The following is a 23,391-nucleotide window of genomic DNA, read 5'->3' on the forward strand; positions in this document are numbered from 1 at the left end:
GAAAACGCCATACGTCCACCACTCCGTACGACTCGAGGAAGAGCTGGATAGAACGTGCCGCCCCCGACAGGGATGAGGATCTAGGTGAGCTACGATCCAACACGGGGAAAAGTGTACAGTTCATGTCACCGCCGAGGATAAGGTAATGCGATGACATATTCGGTAGGCGTGAAAAAAAATTTGTGAAGAACATTGAATCATCCCAGTTTGGTGCGTAAACACTGGCCGAGATGACCGGAAAAGTATACATTTTCCCAACGACAATAACATCAGCTTCCATTCTTGTCATCGTAAATGGTGTATTTCTATCAATTAATATAGCTGCCCCCCTAGGCTTCGAATGGAAATTTGAATGAAATATCTGTCCTGACCACTCCCCTCCCAATCTAGCGTGGTCTGATGACCGTAGATGCATCTCCTGAAGAAATGCAATATTTATATTAAGCCGTTTCAGATGTGTAAATACCTTCTTCCGCATCAAAGGATGATTAAGTGCCTTAACATTCCAGCTCACAAAATTAACCATACTACCATCTGATCCTGATCCTGATCCTGATCATGTTGATATTTCTGTAAAGCTGCTTTGAGACAATGTCTATTGTAAAAAGCGCTATACAAATAAAATTGAATTGAATTGAATTGAATCCTCTGGGAAATACTGAAGTCAGTCATAATGAGAGAAGAAAAAAAAAAAGGTTAGATATCTGAGCCCTGCAGGTAACCTAGAATGACAGCAGATGGGCCACAACACAGATGTCTGGCAAATTAAACACAATAAATGACAAAGTCTCGCACACCCTCCCCATAACCCCACCCCCCACAGCACCTACAGGAACAGGGTGCTCACCATATCCACCCAAAACAAATCCGCACGTTCAGTGCTTGTGTGGAGGAACTCTATAGAGCCTACTGCTCAAGCTCCCACCGAACCCCTGGTACGAAAAGTAAACTGAAAAAGTGCATCCTATCACAGTGTAGAAGCGTACACCATATCATAGCGTATATAACAGAAAATAAGACAACGGAGTTGACCATCTTCCTTGCTACAGTAGAAGTCTGATCAAACAGTTATCATCCAGTCAGAGTTCAGAGACGATGAATTAGCCGGGGCAACGTTACTCGCTCAGCCCTCTGCGGTAGTGATGATATTCTTCTTGACGTAGCTCATCACTTTGCTTGCATCTATGAACTCCTTTTCCTCTCCGTTGAACATAATACGGAGACGGGCTGGAAACACGATGCCATACCGAACCCCCTGCCGGTTACCGAGCAACTTCCTGACCTCATTGAAGGCCGCCCTGGCCTTAGCGACACTCGCGGTATAATCCGGAAAGATAGCAATCGTCTCACCGCTACGCCGGAGCGGCGCTCGAGAGCGCGCCCGGCTCAGTATCTCAACGCAGTCCTGGTAGTAGTGGAGTTTGGCTATGATGGCGCGTGGTTTCCCATCCTTCCTCACAGGACCCAGGCTTGTATGAGAGCGGTCCACAAGCACATCCCTATCCAGCTGTAGTATTTCTCTCAGTAGCTCCGAGACCGATGTTGTGGAGTTGTGGCCAGTTAACTGTGAAAAAACACTTATTAACTTTAAAAAAACATAAGTTCGACAGGAGCTCAAACGAAACCAGACCTACTCCATTTCCCGCTCAACAGCGCCCACCCCCCCGCATTCTTTCTCCTTGACATTCAACAGCTGCCCACCCACACACAAGGGAGGAAATGTCCTGGACCTGGTCTTCAGTAGTTGACCCTCTCTAGCTACAGGAATCAATGCTACCCCGCTCCACACTTGCTATCATCACTTGGTATCCTTCACCATCAACCTTCATATCCTGCCTAAAACCAGCTACCATTACTTCTCTCCTACCCATCAAAACCTCCACTCTATCTCTCGTTCACCATTGCTTCCTGCACCCTATCATCCCTTCCAGATGCCGACTCCTTTTCCTCCCTACCATTGCAGTTAGCCACAGAAACTTTCCTCTCCTCATTTTCCGCATCCATGGACCTCCTCTGCCCGCTATCCTCTAAGCCTAGGAAGCTTTCTTACCCTGTTCCTTGGCTGTCGGATGTGTTGTGCAGCAATCTGAGAGAACTAAGAACAGCACAGAGAAAGTGGGAGAAATCACAACTCGACGCAGATCTTGCCTTTTACCGCACTGTCCTGTCCAAATTCTCATGTGAAGTCACTTCTGCTAAGACTTCCTTCTACAAGGAAATGCTGAAAAATTCTGAAAAATTCTAAGACCCTCCCAAGCTCCACAATATCTTTTCTTCACTACTCAATCCACCAGCTCCTCCTGCTCCATCCTGTCTGACCGCTGAAGACTTTGCCACATTTTATGATAAGAAGATTGATCAAATCTGCCAGACCTTCACTTCTACCCAAACTTCTACACTATCCACTGTGGAGTGCCCTTCTCTTTCACTATCACATTTTTCTAATCTAGCAACAGAAGAGATGTTGCAGGTCATCATGTCTTGCAATCCTACCACCTGCCCATTAGTTCCAATCCCTTCCACAATGCTCCACACCATCTCACAAGACCTCCTCCCCTTCATTACAACTATCATCAATGGCACCATATCATCTGCTCATATACCAATGGCATTCAAGAGAGCAAGGGCTATTTCCATCCTGAAGAAACCCACCCTGGATCATTCTGATATTGGCAACTACCGACCTATATCAGTCAGCTGTCCCTCTACCTCTCACAGAACAACTGCAAAGATCCTAACCAGTCTGGCTTCAAAGCAGCACATTCCACAGAGACTGCCCTTTTGGCAGTCACTGAGAAGCTACATGCTGCTAGATCAGCCAAACTGTCATCAGTCCTCATCCTCCTCGACCTTTCAGCAGCGGTTCACACAGTCAACCACAAGACTCTCTTGTCCTCCCTCATGAGTCTTGGAATTTGTGGTGCAGCATGGCAGTGGTTTGCTTCCTACCTGGAAGGTCGCTCATACCAGGTGACGTGGAGTGGATCCACATCTGCTCCCCGCAGACTCTGCAGTGGTGTCCCACAAGGCTCAGTACATGGTCCTCTTCTGTTCTCCCTCTATATTCGATCTCTTGGTGAGGTCATGTCCTCACATAAGATTCACATAGGGTTCTCATACCACTCCTATGCGAATGACACTCAACTCATCCTCTCCTTCCCTCCATCAGACCCTCATCTTTCCACACAGATCTCATTAGCTGAAATCGGCTTAATCCCAACAAAACTGAACTGCTTCTCATCCCATCACCATGTCAGGATCTTGTGATCTCCCTGGACAACCCTCTGATCCCACCTTAGTTTACTGCACACAACCCTGGGGTAACCATAGTCAATGATATGTCCTTTTCTTGTCACATTGCTAATCTGTCACGCTCATGGTGATTTCTCCTTTACAACATCAGAAGGATTGTCAATTTCTATCCATACAGGCCAGTCAGGTGCTGGTTCAGTCTCATCATTTCGAGACTGGACTACTGCAACTCACTCCTGGCAGGTCTACCTCTGAGCACCATTCGACCTCTGCAACTGATCCAGAATGCAGCTGCTCGACTTTTTTCCAACTATCCTAAGTTCTCCCACACCACCCCATTGCTACACTCCCTCCTCTGGCTTCCTATAGCTGCCCGCATTAGATTTAAAATTCTGATGCTTGCCTACAAAGCCAAAAATGGACCAGCACCCACTTACTTCAAATCACTTATCACACCCCGCATTGCACCATCCTCCCTCCGAAACTCTAGCACCGCTAGACTGGTGCCACTATGTCTCAGGATACAAGGAAGGCATGTATCAAGACTCTTCTGAACAGCTGTTCACTCATATATGAACAGCTGAGTCACTGGTGGTCTTCAAATTATGTCTAAAGATCTACTGTACCTCTTCCTGAAGAACTTAAATTAGCACTTTTCATTTAAAAAAAAGTGTCTGTGTTTTTCTTACTATATTTCCTCCCAAAAGAGTTATAAGACTGATGGTATTCTTAGTCCGTGACCTAGTGAACCAGTATCTGGATGTATTCATTGATAGAGACTTCAAAGCACTTCTGTAAGTCGCTCTGGATAAGGGCATCTGCCAAATGCCATAAAAGTAAATGTAAATGAATGCAAAAGCTTGTAAGTATTAGCCTTTTATATTAACTTGTCATAGGTCGACTTTAACGTGTCTAAGATATTACAGCTTTAGCTTTGGAAACTTTTTCTAATAACCATATAAATACAGTCATCCACTTTTAATGCAACATACTTTGTTACAGAAGAACCACTGAATATTTAAAGATAGCAATAACAAATGAATTTATTACACAAAATCACAAAAGAAGACATACATAGAACAGAGACAAATGTAACTTACAGAAATGTTCATTTCTGCATCGGGGACATAGCATGATTTGTTAATTAAGTTCCTGAGAATGAGTCGGTGGGAAGAATATTTCCCATGCAAACCAGAGTGTGTGAGAGTGTGTGTATGCGTGTGTGTGTGTTTGTGTGTGTGTGTGTGGAGAAAGAGCACATATTGCAACATTTATTGTAAAGGTTGTTTTCTAAACTTACATGATATTTATTATATCACCACATCGTTCACCATGAAATATGGATAAAAATGATACTAAACATGCCCTGAGTAATACTGTTCTTAAACACAGTTTAGATGATCAGGTTAAGTTCACATAGTATCTCTGAACCTCATTCCTGATCATTTTAACCTTAATCAAATTACTACCACAATTGATATATCTTCTACACCAGTCCGCTTTGGATGGCAGCGTCGGGTTTGCAGCCGCCGTGCGCCTCGGGTGCAAATTCACTGCCACTAAAGGTTCCATGGGAGACATGCGGTGAAGGCCATCCTTCGCCATTCCCTCCACATTGAGAGCAGATCCCCCTTGGATGGGCATTTTAATGGTGAATGCTTTCTCCTGCCAGGTGTCCGCCAGCTCCTCCAAGAGCTCCGGAAATATCGGGAGGAGCTGTCTCACTGTCCGTTTAGCTCTCTGCAATCATAGCATGACTTTGCAGCCTCTGCTACCACAGTCAGCCATGGAATATTGTGTTTCTCTGCAGCGCATTTGCACACATCCTGCAGATCAACACTGCAAAGCGGAGAGGGTGGTGCCCTGCTCGCCACCTCCATGGATCCCGCTGTGGAAAGGGGTTGTGCCAGTTACAAAAAAGGGAACCCTCAAGATCTTCCTATTCTTGCGAAAGAAGAAATTGTGATTGTCCCTTTGCCTCAAACTCGAGCGCTTCCTCCTCATCCTCATCCATGCTTGGCAAGCTGGGAAGAAGGGCGCATGCACTCCCAGGATAATGCTGCCGTGGTGGGCAGCTCCACAGGAATAGATACCTGCAGGGTGGCAGCCGGAGCAGGGCTAACTAAAACAAGGGGACCCTGGCCCTACAGACTAGCTTGGAGTGCTAGTCTGTGGAGAAGGTTCTTCATGTCGAAGCACGCACAGTGCTCAGATGAACCTGGACTATTGACAGGCACCTGGGCATGTCTCAGCCCGAGGCATGCAGAGCAGACCTGCTGTAGTCCATGCAGTAGTGGAAACTACTGGAGTGGAAACTACAGGAGTCAGGCAAAAAAAAATAAAAACAGCTGAAGAATCCAGCACCTGGAAAATTATCCAGCAACTAGCATGGAGGTTAGCAGTTGACAATACGAACAGTAGTTCAGACTTCTGGAGTGAACTGAGAGAGGTTTTTGAATACTAGAATGACCTTGTGCTGCTCCTCTTATACTGTAGAAGGGAGCCACTCCCAGGCACAAACATTATGCCTGCCAGAAAAAACGGGCTGGCAGAACATAATAGGGATTCCTAGGAATACGCGGAAGGGGAGTATCCCATAATGAGACAACGAACGTGTCCTTGAAAGACAACACCATATCCTATATATTTACTTACCTTCAGATTTCTGTAGCTGCAACTGGGATCACGTGAGTTATCACATGACCCACGTGAAGCTAGCTGCAGTGAACATGTCACATGAATTTTCCGTCAAATTAAAAGTTGGCACACAACGATGCTAAATTTGGAGGGAAACCGAAAAATATATTTCCCACTTTACTATTTTCACGAAGAGTTTAACCCTTTGTTTCTGTGTGTAGAGTGAAAATACAGTTGGCAATAGCACCTCTTTTAGTAGTTGGTTTTATTAGTTCAGTAGACTGATGAAGTACATAAAAAGAATGGTACACTTTAATTGAATTAATATTTTAGGAATTTGTCATGACTGAAGCTGTAGAGTATTTTTTTTTTTAAATTGACTGGTTTAACTATTATCTGAATTGACTGGTATTCCTCCATGTCCTTAATGAAGACTACATTTGAGAACAGACCATTCATACACTGTCTTGAACTAATACAAACACATAACTCCAGACAATGCCTTTTCCTCCTTCAATCAGCAAGAAGCTGTTTTAGACCAAGCTCAGTGGTCTATTAAGAACACTGTCACACTGTAGAAGATGCCCATAAAGTTTTAGTCATAGTCCAGAACAGACCTGGAGAAGACAGTAAAAATCAAAGATACTCTGGTGACAGACCTGCAAAAAGTAAAAGTTGTGTTCCAGGTCAATCAGCATGATTCAGGCTCACTTAAACAGAAACAAGCCCTTGGGATTATAGTGGACCTAAAGAAAAGGCCACCCTTCCTCTTCACATTTTGGCTATATTACTGTACATGGAGCTGGAAGGCAAGTTCCCTGTCCTTTCCATACATGGATGATTTTAGACAAACTCAAGTCTAATTTTAATCAATTTCACATCAGTTATATCCTATCCAAGCCTGCCAATTTCAACTGGACCAAAAGTCATTTTTCAATGTCCAAAGTCAGGCCTACACTTAATGGAAAGCTTGCTCTAGCCACAAAGTCATGCCAAATTTGCATTTGTGTCTTATGCAACACCCAGGGGCTTTTTAAACAGTGAAGACTAAGCTTAAAGGGTTCTTAACAGAGCTTATCTGGAGCTGAAACACAATCTATGCAGAAAAACAGCATTACCTAGCAGAAATGCTACCAAGTCAAAGCAATTGAGTAAGACCCCACCCATCATCTGCAAGTCATGCTGGATTAAAGCAATGAGTAAGCACCATGTGAACACACTGAAATTACATGTGAAGGATCACTAGAGTAAGTGTTACTCCAGTGATCACAACACAGAACCCATCATAGATGGATATGCTAGACACAGCTTGTGCACAAGACATTTGAGCCAAACAGTCAGTTTGAAAGTAAAAAATGCTTTATTCTCCATAACTTTAAGCAAACTGAGGTGAGGAGCTTTGGGTAAAGATCACTCCTCCACTAGACACTATTCCTGAGGTGTGAGCAGAGCCTTCTGCAGCATCTCTTCCTAAGGAGGGAAAAAGAAAATCCATAAGCCAGTCAAATGAAGAACAAGCAGTATTAAGGTGGTCTACCTACTTCTTCTGGCACATGTGGGTTCACAAGAGTCTTGTGCAGTTGGAAGACATACAGCTGTACTGCAGTGGATGTAGAGCTGAGGAAAGACAAATTAAGCAGTCAAACCCATTTCATTTACAGGAGCATGTGCAAGAGCATAAAGAGAACTCAAGCCTTTACCATCTCATGCATTGGAGCCATAGAGTCTGGATCCACAAATGTGAACATCTTCAGGACAAAGCGTCTGTAATGGGTGGGGTAGGCAAGTCCAGACATCCCAATAACTGGGATCAGCTTGGTCAAATAGCGGTCATCTTTGTATGGACACCTTTGGATTACACAAGGTCATCACTTCCTGTTCAATACAGTCACTAATCTACACAAGCAGAAGACCTGTGAAGAGCTTACCCATTCACCAGAAGGTCCCACTGGGGAAGGCTGTAGGGGTTAGGGGAAGCAGTCGCCCAGCAGCCTCCCAAAACCAGGACAATATTTGGATCAGTTCTTCTCACAATGTGCACTTCAACATACACTGGTTCCCTCAGAACCTTAGTCACAGGGTAGTCAGCAGCACTGTAGTACGAGGTATAGGCTACTTCATCTGTTGGGTGGCAGAGGGGGGAAATCAAATCCTGTTCAAACCACTGACAAGTCAGACTACATGCTAATATCCAGACAAGTTTCTCACCTTCTGCACACCCCTTTGCAACACAGCGACCATTTCCTAGTCTTAGTTCTACTTGGAGTGGTCCAGAAGCAACAATGGAGGGAGGATCAGCATTGGCTGAAGGGTCAATAGCCAGAGTGGCCAAGCTAACACCTGAATATTTACACTGGAAGTAAAGCCTACAAAGGAAACGATAGATCAGTAAAAGCCTTAAAGAAACCCCTGCCACGAGTTTTAGTCATCTTACTCATAGTGAGTGTCTCTGGTGATTGCTCCTCGGGGTCCAACCCCAACCTCATAGGAAGAGAGCATCCTGTTTTCATAGACCACATAGCCACCTTGTACCTGGACAGAGGTGAATAGCAGAGCTCACACTTTCTATACATCTTAAAATTGAACACCATCTATTTGGGAACAATTAAACACAAACCATCATGGTCGTCCCACAAGCAGTTACAGGAAACTGGTATATAGCAAAGGCTGTATTCGAGTCAACAGGACTACAGGGTCCAGTGTTTCCTCCCAACATGCTGATGGACTCCAGGCTTATCCTGGGAACTGTTGCATCTCTGGCCACCACCAGCACAAACTGGCCATCAAGGGTACACTGGACAGTCACTGACGATACCAAAGAGAAAAGGAGTCAGTTAATCATTTTTACCAAGAATCAGAAGTCAGATAGAACTCCAATCTTACCCATCTTCCCATAATAGCACTGTTGGCCATCAAAACAGCAGTTTATAGTGGTGCACTGATCACTGTTGATGCCAGGTTCTCCACAAGGAACCCTTTCATAGTCTTGCACTTGGCATTTCACAACCTGGCCAGGCATCTGTGGCTGCAAAGTAGGCTTCCCAGGAAGCTGAGGAGCTTGAGGTGGCATTTTCACAACTTGCGGAGATGCAGGTGTACTGCTCACATAGTTGAAGACCAGAAAAAGCCCCACAAGTGCTAAACTTACCCTTGTAGTTGCCATTGCTCCCAAACGGCACACACCAATATTGAGACAGTCAGCAACAGTGGCCTTTTATTGTGTCTTTCCTCCTAATTGTATCTGGAGTCTCCTCCTACTCAACTAGTCATTAACAGTGTTCCAGCCGTGTCTCAGCATTAACTGCTTTAATCACTGCGTTCATGTTAATGGCGGTCATTTTGAGAGGTGTTTGAAATAGATATTTGTTCAGTTACGTGTCACGTTAATTGTCTGTGAGAGTAATGTAATGCTAACACATGCAAGCCTTAGTTATATAAATTAGATGGCAGCTAATCAACAGAAAAATTAAACCATCGTTTTAATGTATGCGTTTAAATTAAAAATAAATTTTTGCCCAAAGTTTAAATCAGTATTGTGAAAAGGTGCATAAGCTGAACATAAAATTTTAACATTAACCACAAACACTTCACATTTTAATTACGTCTAATGTTAAAAGTGCCGTGGTTTTAAAATGGCTAGTGCAGACATTATTCATTTCCCTCAATATTCACATCCACAGTAATTTTTTTTAGTCTTGACAGAGAAGATCTGCTTGTAGCTTAGGTTACTTTTATTTTGACAGAGTTTTGTTTCCTTGTAGGGTATCAGTGTGAAGCTACCATCACAAAGATAAAGCCAGACAAAAATACAAAATAAAAGTTGCCCTGAACTACAAACTTCACTCATTAGTAAGACGCTCTAACCATCTATAAAATATGTATATATATATATATATATATATATATATATATATATATATATATATATATATATATTGCAAACCTTAAAGTGTCTTTTCTTGTTGTTTAGAATATGAAATATCATGATTATATGTATAGTTTATTATATTATGGACATGAATCCCCTAGCTCTTTCCTAATTCGCTTCTAGAACGAATGGGAAAACAACTCATGTTTTGCATTAGTCGGGGACCATACCATTTCATTCATAAACTCATGTTTAAAAAATATGCGGCCAGAGTGCGCTTAACCCATTAGTATTACTGCACAAAACTTGCAGGGAATGACAGCTTGGGATTTCGTCACGTGACTAAGGGAAATGGAATCCGCCGGGGCGTTCAAGGCCTCTGTCAAAACTAAGGTTAAACCCATTATGGCATCTGACATTCATGATGGTCCGCTTCGGCCCTCGGGTCAATATAAATGCCATATTGGTGCCAGACGGCCAGTTAAATGTCGTTACTGTCATGCTCCAGGTCACTGGGAAAGGGAGTGCCGTAAAAAGCATAGGGATTTAAAGAATAATCAGCCACAATCTGCCCCTGTAACCACGGGGTCGAAGCCCAAAACCAATATGGATGCACAGAGGGAGGGAACACCTTCTATGCTTTCTTTCATACTGATTTCACGTCACGGCACACATTATTTACCTTTGTGTCGAGGGTAAATCATACGTTTTTATGGATGACACGGGTGCCACCTGCACCTCATTTGGTAGACAGTACGAAGGGAGAGTATCAAACTCTAGCATTAACTCCATGGGAATAGATAGAGGTTCCTGTCACCTGTCCAAAAACACACTCCCTACGTGTTTCTTTCCCTGACGACCCTGACATTTCTTTTTTTTTTCACAGATTTGTTGTCATCACTTCATCTCCTTTCAACTTTCTAGGTCGAGATTTAATGTTTAAACCAAAGTGTTCGCTCACAATTCATAACGGACAGTTTACATGGTGCACTCAATCTAATCTCTGTTTCTCTTCTGTTTGTCATGTTGCTAATGACGAGCACGAGCCTGACTGCGCCGAGCGTCCACTGCCTGAGGCACTTGCCTCAAACTTCCCTAAAACATAGTGGCCTCAGCATTCTAATGAAGTGGGTCCATATCCAGGTACCCACATACATGGCTCACTCAATCTAATCTCTGTTTCTGTTCAGAAGCTGAAAACTACTCGGCCTGTTTATTGTAAGCAATATTCTTTATCAGCAGAAAAGGAACTTGGCATACAACCAGTGAGTGACTCATTATTAGCACAGGGCATTGTTGTTCCCACCTATCTCTGTACAATACTGCTGTTAATCCTGTATGTAATGGTAAGGGATGGCGTTTCACCCAGGACTTTAGATGCATTAACAACCTTGTCATACCTATTAGCTCTTTAGTGCGTGACCTAGCATCTATTTTGACTGCAAGTCCACATTCACATACACACTTCACTGTCGTAGACTTCTATAGTGCTTTTTTCAGCGTCCCTGTCTTTGTGCAGACGCAGCCCAGTTTTTCGTTTACCTTTAAATATCAGCAGTACACTTGGACCCGTCTTCCTCAGGGTTTCGTTGACTCTCCTGCTGTGTTCTTGTTCGTGGTGCATCAAGCCCTCTCATCGCTTGTTCTAACAGAAGGCTGCTGGCTGGTACAATACACAGACGACATTTTGCTGTCGGCAGACGGACATGAACTTTGAAAAGAAGGCTCTCTCAAACTCCTGATACACCTAGCTCAATGACACCATGACAAGGTCCTCAGACAATGCTGTCTCCAAGACTTTTTTTTAAATATTGAGTGGACCAAGGAAATGATACATTCCTTTTGCTACCTGAAACAGTCACTAAGCTCAGCCCCGGCAATGGGACTTTCAGACTATTTGTCCTCTTTGCACCTCTATGTATTTTAGGATGGGAGTACTGCAGTGTGGGTCTTGGCCCAGGAACATGGTGGTAGCTATCGTCCTGTAGCATATCTCTCGGAAACTCTAGAACCTGTAGTTCAAGGTATGCCTGCCTGTTTGCGGTGCGTCACTGCTTCCGTGCTCATGGTCACTGCCATTGAAAAAGTAGTGCTATACCACAACTCATGTTGCACGTGTCTTATCTATCCCGAATAACATTCAGACTCAACACATGACTGCACAGTACAGATGAGGTTATGAAGCCATCCTTTGCGCCACTTTTAACCTGACCATCAAATCTGTGAAAACGTCTAATTGCCCCGCTGTCCTGCTCCACAGACTTCTGAGTACCTGCTCGGAAAAGCCCGCACCTGAAGCCTGAATGGACCATGAATACTTAACCTACATACATGGCCCATCATCACTCTTTCCTGCTCTATCACAGCACCCTTGGGAAGAATGGGAGGAAGTATATGTTGATGGGTCATGCTCTAAACCCAACAACTCCACATTTTTCATCAAATATTGTTCACGAGATTCACTCCATCCCCTTTCAGTCTGTTCAGGCTGCGGAACTCGTTGCTCTTACTCATGCTTGTCATTTCTTTAAGGGTAAGACTGTTACTATTTACATTGACTCCTGCTATGCTTTTGGTGGTGCACATGATTTTGGAAAGATAGAGACATTATGCCACTGATGGCAAACCTATATCGCACACCACGCTTGTTTCGGATCTTGTCGAAGCCTCGCTCTTACTTGACATGCTTGCTATTGTTAAGGTTAAAGGTCATGCCTCCTCCAACACAGATGAGGCTCGCCGTAGTTCATATTAGTATTAATAATAATACGTTTAGTTTATATAGCACCTTTCTCAGACCCAATGTGGCTTTACACAGTATATACACACATACACACATTTATACCTATAAATACATACATACATGCGAGTAAACATATGTACAGAAATACCCATAAACATACGTAATTTCGTAACATGTGTGTGTGTGTGTGTGTGTGTGTGTGTGTATATATATATATATATATATATATATATATATATATATATATATATATATATATATAAGTAAGAGCTGCACTCAAGAGGGCTTTTGTCTTTCTTAAGGAGTAAGGAGATAACTGCTTCACACATACCAGATGGCAGGGCTCTCAAGGAGAACGACTCCTTGAAAACCAACAATAACAAAGGGGAGAGTTGCCTTGAAAACTTTTTATAGAAATCGTCTGGATAACCATCCGGTCCCGGGGACCTGCCGCTTTGCATAGAGCCAATCGCCGATGCTATCTCCCCAACCGAGAGGTCCTCCTCTAACCCTGCAGCTTCCCCTGGATCTAAGGACGGAACATGCAGGGTCTTAAAAAAGTCTTCCAATGCAGAAAGGTCTACAGATGGGCCGGAGCTGTATAGTGACATATAAAAAGCTTGAAAACTGGAGTTAATTTTATGATTATCTGTGCATTTTGAGCCCTGCTCATCATATATTTCAGAGATGGTCAGATTAGCAGTCCGCTGTCTTAGTTGGTGGGTGAGAATCTGTCCAGCCTTCTCCCCATGCTCATAAAACCCGTATCGTGATTTGGAGATAAGATACTCAGCCTGTTTCGTCGACAAAAGGTCAAACTCTGTCTGCAGTGACAAAGCCTCTTCTTAAAATCTCCAGAAGGTAGTTGGCTATGTGCCCTATCCAGCTCAAGAATCTCTTCCGCCAGTTCTTTAAGTCGAGCCATGTTCACTCTCTTCTGATTAGCACAGTATGAGATGACCTGACCTCTTAAATATGCCTTCAGTGACTCCCAAATCGTCAAGGAGGACATTCCAGGTGTTTGATTAATATCCAAAAAAAACCTCAATTTCAGATGCAATAAAACTAGTAAAAACATCATCCGACAAGAGCAGAGGATTGAGTCTCCAAGGGCGGTAATTGGATTGCGTATCCGGGATGCGCATTCTCATAGTCAAGGGACAGTGATCTGAAATAACTATGGGTCCATAATCACATCTGTCTATGAGGGGAAGCATTCTTTTGTCCAAAAAGAAATAGTCTATACAGGAATATGTATTATGAACTGAGGAGAAAAAGGAGTAACTTCTGGAAGCAGGGTTGCGAAAACGCCATACGTCCACCACTCCGTACGACTCGAGGAAGAGCTGGATAGAACGTGCCGCCCCCGACAGGGATGAGGATCTAGGTGAGCTACGATCCAACACGGGGAAAAGTGTACAGTTCATGTCACCGCCGAGGATAAGGTAATGCGATGACATATTCGGTAGGCGTGAAAAAAAATTTGTGAAGAACATTGAATCATCCCAGTTTGGTGCGTAAACACTGGCCGAGATGACCGGAAAAGTATACATTTTCCCAACGACAATAACATCAGCTTCCATTCTTGTCATCGTAAATGGTGTATTTCTATCAATTAATATAGCTGCCCCCCTAGGCTTCGAATGGAAATTTGAATGAAATATCTGTCCTGACCACTCCCCTCCCAATCTAGCGTGGTCTGATGACCGTAGATGCATCTCCTGAAGAAATGCAATATTTATATTAAGCCGTTTCAGATGTGTAAATACCTTCTTCCGCATCAAAGGATGATTAAGTGCCTTAACATTCCAGCTCACAAAATTAACCATACTACCATCTGATCCTGATCCTGATCCTGATCATGTTGATATTTCTGTAAAGCTGCTTTGAGACAATGTCTATTGTAAAAAGCGCTATACAAATAAAATTGAATTGAATTGAATTGAATCCTCTGGGAAATACTGAAGTCAGTCATAATGAGAGAAGAAAAAAAAAAAGGTTAGATATCTGAGCCCTGCAGGTAACCTAGAATGACAGCAGATGGGCCACAACACAGATGTCTGGCAAATTAAACACAATAAATGACAAAGTCTCGCACACCCTCCCCATAACCCCACCCCCCACAGCACCTACAGGAACAGGGTGCTCACCATATCCACCCAAAACAAATCCGCACGTTCAGTGCTTGTGTGGAGGAACTCTATAGAGCCTACTGCTCAAGCTCCCACCGAACCCCTGGTACGAAAAGTAAACTGAAAAAGTGCATCCTATCACAGTGTAGAAGCGTACACCATATCATAGCGTATATAACAGAAAATAAGACAACGGAGTTGACCATCTTCCTTGCTACAGTAGAAGTCTGATCAAACAGTTATCATCCAGTCAGAGTTCAGAGACGATGAATTAGCCGGGGCAACGTTACTCGCTCAGCCCTCTGCGGTAGTGATGATATTCTTCTTGACGTAGCTCATCACTTTGCTTGCATCTATGAACTCCTTTTCCTCTCCGTTGAACATAATACGGAGACGGGCTGGAAACACGATGCCATACCGAACCCCCTGCCGGTTACCGAGCAACTTCCTGACCTCATTGAAGGCCGCCCTGGCCTTAGCGACACTCGCGGTATAATCCGGAAAGATAGCAATCGTCTCACCGCTACGCCGGAGCGGCGCTCGAGAGCGCGCCCGGCTCAGTATCTCAACGCAGTCCTGGTAGTAGTGGAGTTTGGCTATGATGGCGCGTGGTTTCCCATCCTTCCTCACAGGACCCAGGCTTGTATGAGAGCGGTCCACAAGCACATCCCTATCCAGCTGTAGTATTTCTCTCAGTAGCTCCGAGACCGATGTTGTGGAGTTGTGGCCAGTTAACTGTGAAAAAACACTTATTAACTTTAAAAAAACATAAGTTCGACAGGAGCTCAAACGAAACCAGACCTACTCCATTTCCCGCTCAACAGCGCCCACCCCCCCGCATTCTTTCTCCTTGACATTCAACAGCTGCCCACCCACACACAAGGGAGGAAATGTCCTGGACCTGGTCTTCAGTAGTTGACCCTCTCTAGCTACAGGAATCAATGCTACCCCGCTCCACACTTGCTATCATCACTTGGTATCCTTCACCATCAACCTTCATATCCTGCCTAAAACCAGCTACCATTACTTCTCTCCTACCCATCAAAACCTCCACTCTATCTCTCGTTCACCATTGCTTCCTGCACCCTATCATCCCTTCCAGATGCCGACTCCTTTTCCTCCCTACCATTGCAGTTAGCCACAGAAACTTTCCTCTCCTCATTTTCCGCATCCATGGACCTCCTCTGCCCGCTATCCTCTAAGCCTAGGAAGCTTTCTTACCCTGTTCCTTGGCTGTCGGATGTGTTGTGCAGCAATCTGAGAGAACTAAGAACAGCACAGAGAAAGTGGGAGAAATCACAACTCGACGCAGATCTTGCCTTTTACCGCACTGTCCTGTCCAAATTCTCATGTGAAGTCACTTCTGCTAAGACTTCCTTCTACAAGGAAATGCTGAAAAATTCTGAAAAATTCTAAGACCCTCCCAAGCTCCACAATATCTTTTCTTCACTACTCAATCCACCAGCTCCTCCTGCTCCATCCTGTCTGACCGCTGAAGACTTTGCCACATTTTATGATAAGAAGATTGATCAAATCTGCCAGACCTTCACTTCTACCCAAACTTCTACACTATCCACTGTGGAGTGCCCTTCTCTTTCACTATCACATTTTTCTAATCTAGCAACAGAAGAGATGTTGCAGGTCATCATGTCTTGCAATCCTACCACCTGCCCATTAGTTCCAATCCCTTCCACAATGCTCCACACCATCTCACAAGACCTCCTCCCCTTCATTACAACTATCATCAATGGCACCATATCATCTGCTCATATACCAATGGCATTCAAGAGAGCAAGGGCTATTTCCATCCTGAAGAAACCCACCCTGGATCATTCTGATATTGGCAACTACCGACCTATATCAGTCAGCTGTCCCTCTACCTCTCACAGAACAACTGCAAAGATCCTAACCAGTCTGGCTTCAAAGCAGCACATTCCACAGAGACTGCCCTTTTGGCAGTCACTGAGAAGCTACATGCTGCTAGATCAGCCAAACTGTCATCAGTCCTCATCCTCCTCGACCTTTCAGCAGCGGTTCACACAGTCAACCACAAGACTCTCTTGTCCTCCCTCATGAGTCTTGGAATTTGTGGTGCAGCATGGCAGTGGTTTGCTTCCTACCTGGAAGGTCGCTCATACCAGGTGACGTGGAGTGGATCCACATCTGCTCCCCGCAGACTCTGCAGTGGTGTCCCACAAGGCTCAGTACATGGTCCTCTTCTGTTCTCCCTCTATATTCGATCTCTTGGTGAGGTCATGTCCTCACATAAGATTCACATAGGGTTCTCATACCACTCCTATGCGAATGACACTCAACTCATCCTCTCCTTCCCTCCATCAGACCCTCATCTTTCCACACAGATCTCATTAGCTGAAATCGGCTTAATCCCAACAAAACTGAACTGCTTCTCATCCCATCACCATGTCAGGATCTTGTGATCTCCCTGGACAACCCTCTGATCCCACCTTAGTTTACTGCACACAACCCTGGGGTAACCATAGTCAATGATATGTCCTTTTCTTGTCACATTGCTAATCTGTCACGCTCATGGTGATTTCTCCTTTACAACATCAGAAGGATTGTCAATTTCTATCCATACAGGCCAGTCAGGTGCTGGTTCAGTCTCATCATTTCGAGACTGGACTACTGCAACTCACTCCTGGCAGGTCTACCTCTGAGCACCATTCGACCTCTGCAACTGATCCAGAATGCAGCTGCTCGACTTTTTTCCAACTATCCTAAGTTCTCCCACACCACCCCATTGCTACACTCCCTCCTCTGGCTTCCTATAGCTGCCCGCATTAGATTTAAAATTCTGATGCTTGCCTACAAAGCCAAAAATGGACCAGCACCCACTTACTTCAAATCACTTATCACACCCCGCATTGCACCATCCTCCCTCCGAAACTCTAGCACCGCTAGACTGGTGCCACTATGTCTCAGGATACAAGGAAGGCATGTATCAAGACTCTTCTGAACAGCTGTTCACTCATATATGAACAGCTGAGTCACTGGTGGTCTTCAAATTATGTCTAAAGATCTACTGTACCTCTTCCTGAAGAACTTAAATTAGCACTTTTCATTTAAAAAAAAGTGTCTGTGTTTTTCTTACTATATTTCCTCCCAAAAGAGTTATAAGACTGATGGTATTCTTAGTCCGTGACCTAGTGAACCAGTATCTGGATGTATTCATTGATAGAGACTTCAAAGCACTTCTGTAAGTCGCTCTGGATAAGGGCATCTGCCAAATGCCATAAAAGTAAATGTAAATGAATGCAAAAGCTTGTAAGTATTAGCCTTTTATATTAACTTGTCATAGGTCGACTTTAACGTGTCTAAGATATTACAGCTTTAGCTTTGGAAACTTTTTCTAATAACCATATAAATACAGTCATCCACTTTTAATGCAACATACTTTGTTACAGAAGAACCACTGAATATTTAAAGATAGCAATAACAAATGAATTTATTACACAAAATCACAAAAGAAGACATACATAGAACAGAGACAAATGTAACTTACAGAAATGTTCATTTCTGCATCGGGGACATAGCATGATTTGTTAATTAAGTTCCTGAGAATGAGTCGGTGGGAAGAATATTTCCCATGCAAACCAGAGTGTGTGAGAGTGTGTGTATGCGTGTGTGTGTGTTTGTGTGTGTGTGTGTGGAGAAAGAGCACATATTGCAACATTTATTGTAAAGGTTGTTTTCTAAACTTACATGATATTTATTATATCACCACATCGTTCACCATGAAATATGGATAAAAATGATACTAAACATGCCCTGAGTAATACTGTTCTTAAACACAGTTTAGATGATCAGGTTAAGTTCACATAGTATCTCTGAACCTCATTCCTGATCATTTTAACCTTAATCAAATTACTACCACAATTGATATATCTTCTACACCAGTCCGCTTTGGATGGCAGCGTCGGGTTTGCAGCCGCCGTGCGCCTCGGGTGCAAATTCACTGCCACTAAAGGTTCCATGGGAGACATGCGGTGAAGGCCATCCTTCGCCATTCCCTCCACATTGAGAGCAGATCCCCCTTGGATGGGCATTTTAATGGTGAATGCTTTCTCCTGCCAGGTGTCCGCCAGCTCCTCCAAGAGCTCCGGAAATATCGGGAGGAGCTGTCTCACTGTCCGTTTAGCTCTCTGCAATCATAGCATGACTTTGCAGCCTCTGCTACCACAGTCAGCCATGGAATATTGTGTTTCTCTGCAGCGCATTTGCACACATCCTGCAGATCAACACTGCAAAGCGGAGAGGGTGGTGCCCTGCTCGCCACCTCCATGGATCCCGCTGTGGAAAGGGGTTGTGCCAGTTACAAAAAAGGGAACCCTCAAGATCTTCCTATTCTTGCGAAAGAAGAAATTGTGATTGTCCCTTTGCCTCAAACTCGAGCGCTTCCTCCTCATCCTCATCCATGCTTGGCAAGCTGGGAAGAAGGGCGCATGCACTCCCAGGATAATGCTGCCGTGGTGGGCAGCTCCACAGGAATAGATACCTGCAGGGTGGCAGCCGGAGCAGGGCTAACTAAAACAAGGGGACCCTGGCCCTACAGACTAGCTTGGAGTGCTAGTCTGTGGAGAAGGTTCTTCATGTCGAAGCACGCACAGTGCTCAGATGAACCTGGACTATTGACAGGCACCTGGGCATGTCTCAGCCCGAGGCATGCAGAGCAGACCTGCTGTAGTCCATGCAGTAGTGGAAACTACTGGAGTGGAAACTACAGGAGTCAGGCAAAAAAAAATAAAAACAGCTGAAGAATCCAGCACCTGGAAAATTATCCAGCAACTAGCATGGAGGTTAGCACTTGACAATACGAACAGTAGTTCAGACTTCTGGAGTGAACTGAGAGAGGTTTTTGAATACTAGAATGACCTTGTGCTGCTCCTCTTATACTGTAGAAGGGAGCCACTCCCAGGCACAAACATTATGCCTGCCAGAAAAAACGGGCTGGCAGAACATAATAGGGATTCCTAGGAATACGCGGAAGGGGAGTATCCCATAATGAGACAACGAACGTGTCCTTGAAAGACAACACCATATCCTATATATTTACTTACCTTCAGATTTCTGTAGCTGCAACTGGGATCACGTGAGTTATCACATGACCCACGTGAAGCTAGCTGCAGTGAACATGTCACATGAATTTTCCGTCAAATTAAAAGTTGGCACACAACGATGCTAAATTTGGAGGGAAACCGAAAAATATATTTCCCACTTTACTATTTTCACGAAGAGTTTAACCCTTTGTTTCTGTGTGTAGAGTGAAAATACAGTTGGCAATAGCACCTCTTTTAGTAGTTGGTTTTATTAGTTCAGTAGACTGATGAAGTACATAAAAAGAATGGTACACTTTAATTGAATTAATATTTTAGGAATTTGTCATGACTGAAGCTGTAGAGTATTTTTTTTTTTAAATTGACTGGTTTAACTATTATCTGAATTGACTGGTATTCCTCCATGTCCTTAATGAAGACTACATTTGAGAACAGACCATTCATACACTGTCTTGAACTAATACAAACACATAACTCCAGACAATGCCTTTTCCTCCTTCAATCAGCAAGAAGCTGTTTTAGACCAAGCTCAGTGGTCTATTAAGAACACTGTCACACTGTAGAAGATGCCCATAAAGTTTTAGTCATAGTCCAGAACAGACCTGGAGAAGACAGTAAAAATCAAAGATACTCTGGTGACAGACCTGCAAAAAGTAAAAGTTGTGTTCCAGGTCAATCAGCATGATTCAGGCTCACTTAAACAGAAACAAGCCCTTGGGATTATAGTGGACCTAAAGAAAAGGCCACCCTTCCTCTTCACATTTTGGCTATATTACTGTACATGGAGCTGGAAGGCAAGTTCCCTGTCCTTTCCATACATGGATGATTTTAGACAAACTCAAGTCTAATTTTAATCAATTTCACATCAGTTATATCCTATCCAAGCCTGCCAATTTCAACTGGACCAAAAGTCATTTTTCAATGTCCAAAGTCAGGCCTACACTTAATGGAAAGCTTGCTCTAGCCACAAAGTCATGCCAAATTTGCATTTGTGTCTTATGCAACACCCAGGGGCTTTTTAAACAGTGAAGACTAAGCTTAAAGGGTTCTTAACAGAGCTTATCTGGAGCTGAAACACAATCTATGCAGAAAAACAGCATTACCTAGCAGAAATGCTACCAAGTCAAAGCAATTGAGTAAGACCCCACCCATCATCTGCAAGTCATGCTGGATTAAAGCAATGAGTAAGCACCATGTGAACACACTGAAATTACATGTGAAGGATCACTAGAGTAAGTGTTACTCCAGTGATCACAACACAGAACCCATCATAGATGGATATGCTAGACACAGCTTGTGCACAAGACATTTGAGCCAAACAGTCAGTTTGAAAGTAAAAAATGCTTTATTCTCCATAACTTTAAGCAAACTGAGGTGAGGAGCTTTGGGTAAAGATCACTCCTCCACTAGACACTATTCCTGAGGTGTGAGCAGAGCCTTCTGCAGCATCTCTTCCTAAGGAGGGAAAAAGAAAATCCATAAGCCAGTCAAATGAAGAACAAGCAGTATTAAGGTGGTCTACCTACTTCTTCTGGCACATGTGGGTTCACAAGAGTCTTGTGCAGTTGGAAGACATACAGCTGTACTGCAGTGGATGTAGAGCTGAGGAAAGACAAATTAAGCAGTCAAACCCATTTCATTTACAGGAGCATGTGCAAGAGCATAAAGAGAACTCAAGCCTTTACCATCTCATGCATTGGAGCCATAGAGTCTGGATCCACAAATGTGAACATCTTCAGGACAAAGCGTCTGTAATGGGTGGGGTAGGCAAGTCCAGACATCCCAATAACTGGGATCAGCTTGGTCAAATAGCGGTCATCTTTGTATGGACACCTTTGGATTACACAAGGTCATCACTTCCTGTTCAATACAGTCACTAATCTACACAAGCAGAAGACCTGTGAAGAGCTTACCCATTCACCAGAAGGTCCCACTGGGGAAGGCTGTAGGGGTTAGGGGAAGCAGTCGCCCAGCAGCCTCCCAAAACCAGGACAATATTTGGATCAGTTCTTCTCACAATGTGCACTTCAACATACACTGGTTCCCTCAGAACCTTAGTCACAGGGTAGTCAGCAGCACTGTAGTACGAGGTATAGGCTACTTCATCTGTTGGGTGGCAGAGGGGGGAAATCAAATCCTGTTCAAACCACTGACAAGTCAGACTACATGCTAATATCCAGACAAGTTTCTCACCTTCTGCACACCCCTTTGCAACACAGCGACCATTTCCTAGTCTTAGTTCTACTTGGAGTGGTCCAGAAGCAACAATGGAGGGAGGATCAGCATTGGCTGAAGGGTCAATAGCCAGAGTGGCCAAGCTAACACCTGAATATTTACACTGGAAGTAAAGCCTACAAAGGAAACGATAGATCAGTAAAAGCCTTAAAGAAACCCCTGCCACGAGTTTTAGTCATCTTACTCATAGTGAGTGTCTCTGGTGATTGCTCCTCGGGGTCCAACCCCAACCTCATAGGAAGAGAGCATCCTGTTTTCATAGACCACATAGCCACCTTGTACCTGGACAGAGGTGAATAGCAGAGCTCACACTTTCTATACATCTTAAAATTGAACACCATCTATTTGGGAACAATTAAACACAAACCATCATGGTCGTCCCACAAGCAGTTACAGGAAACTGGTATATAGCAAAGGCTGTATTCGAGTCAACAGGACTACAGGGTCCAGTGTTTCCTCCCAACATGCTGATGGACTCCAGGCTTATCCTGGGAACTGTTGCATCTCTGGCCACCACCAGCACAAACTGGCCATCAAGGGTACACTGGACAGTCACTGACGATACCAAAGAGAAAAGGAGTCAGTTAATCATTTTTACCAAGAATCAGAAGTCAGATAGAACTCCAATCTTACCCATCTTCCCATAATAGCACTGTTGGCCATCAAAACAGCAGTTTATAGTGGTGCACTGATCACTGTTGATGCCAGGTTCTCCACAAGGAACCCTTTCATAGTCTTGCACTTGGCATTTCACAACCTGGCCAGGCATCTGTGGCTGCAAAGTAGGCTTCCCAGGAAGCTGAGGAGCTTGAGGTGGCATTTTCACAACTTGCGGAGATGCAGGTGTACTGCTCACATAGTTGAAGACCAGAAAAAGCCCCACAAGTGCTAAACTTACCCTTGTAGTTGCCATTGCTCCCAAACGGCACACACCAATATTGAGACAGTCAGCAACAGTGGCCTTTTATTGTGTCTTTCCTCCTAATTGTATCTGGAGTCTCCTCCTACTCAACTAGTCATTAACAGTGTTCCAGCCGTGTCTCAGCATTAACTGCTTAAATCACTGCGTTCATGTTAATGGCGGTCATTTTGAGAGGTGTTTGAAATAGATATTTGTTCAGTTACTTGTCACGTTAATTGTCTGTGAGAGTAATGTAATGCTAACACATGCAAGCCTTAGTTATATAAATTAGATGGCAGCTAATCAACAGAAAAATTAAACCATCGTTTTAATGTATGCGTTTAAATTTAAAATAAATTTTTGCCCAAAGTTTAAATCAGTATTGTGAAAAGGTGCATAAGCTGAACATAAAATTTTAACATTAACCACAAACACTTCACAGTTTAATTACTTCTAATGTTAAAAGTGCCGTGGTTTTAAAATGGATAGTGCAGACATTATTCATTTCCCTCAATACTCACATTGACAATTTTTTTTTAGTCTTGATA

At 43.7% G+C, this 23,391-nt stretch overlaps 3 protein-coding genes across 3 annotated transcripts in view; 1 reads left to right on the forward strand and 2 right to left on the reverse strand.

The window, feature by feature from the left end:
• Positions 1-23,391, forward strand: part of LOC128635293 (zona pellucida sperm-binding protein 4-like) — a 181,519-nt gene that overhangs the window by 155,169 nt on the left and 2,959 nt on the right. The gene's annotated exons all lie outside the window — the stretch shown is intronic.
• On the reverse strand, positions 7,231-9,101 carry LOC128635292 (zona pellucida sperm-binding protein 4-like). Its single transcript, XM_053687443.1, has 8 exons — positions 8,773-9,101; positions 8,507-8,694; positions 8,324-8,421; positions 8,098-8,255; positions 7,818-8,010; positions 7,590-7,737; positions 7,431-7,506; positions 7,231-7,359 (listed from the first exon to the last, which is right to left on the reverse strand). Exons 1-8 carry the CDS (start codon positions 9,050-9,052, stop codon positions 7,265-7,267), a joined length of 1,236 nt encoding a protein of 411 aa, XP_053543418.1. The 5' UTR covers positions 9,053-9,101; the 3' UTR covers positions 7,231-7,264.
• Positions 21,034-22,905, reverse strand: LOC128635294 (zona pellucida sperm-binding protein 4-like). The gene is made up of 8 exons (XM_053687447.1): positions 22,576-22,905; positions 22,310-22,497; positions 22,127-22,224; positions 21,901-22,058; positions 21,621-21,813; positions 21,393-21,540; positions 21,234-21,309; positions 21,034-21,162 (listed from the first exon to the last, which is right to left on the reverse strand). The coding sequence occupies exons 1-8, from the start codon at positions 22,853-22,855 to the stop codon at positions 21,068-21,070; spliced, it is 1,236 nt and encodes a 411-aa protein (XP_053543422.1). The 5' UTR covers positions 22,856-22,905; the 3' UTR covers positions 21,034-21,067.

This window comes from Ictalurus punctatus, chromosome 17 (assembly GCF_001660625.3).
Source record: "Ictalurus punctatus breed USDA103 chromosome 17, Coco_2.0, whole genome shotgun sequence".
Taxonomy (NCBI): domain Eukaryota; kingdom Metazoa; phylum Chordata; class Actinopteri; order Siluriformes; family Ictaluridae; genus Ictalurus; species Ictalurus punctatus.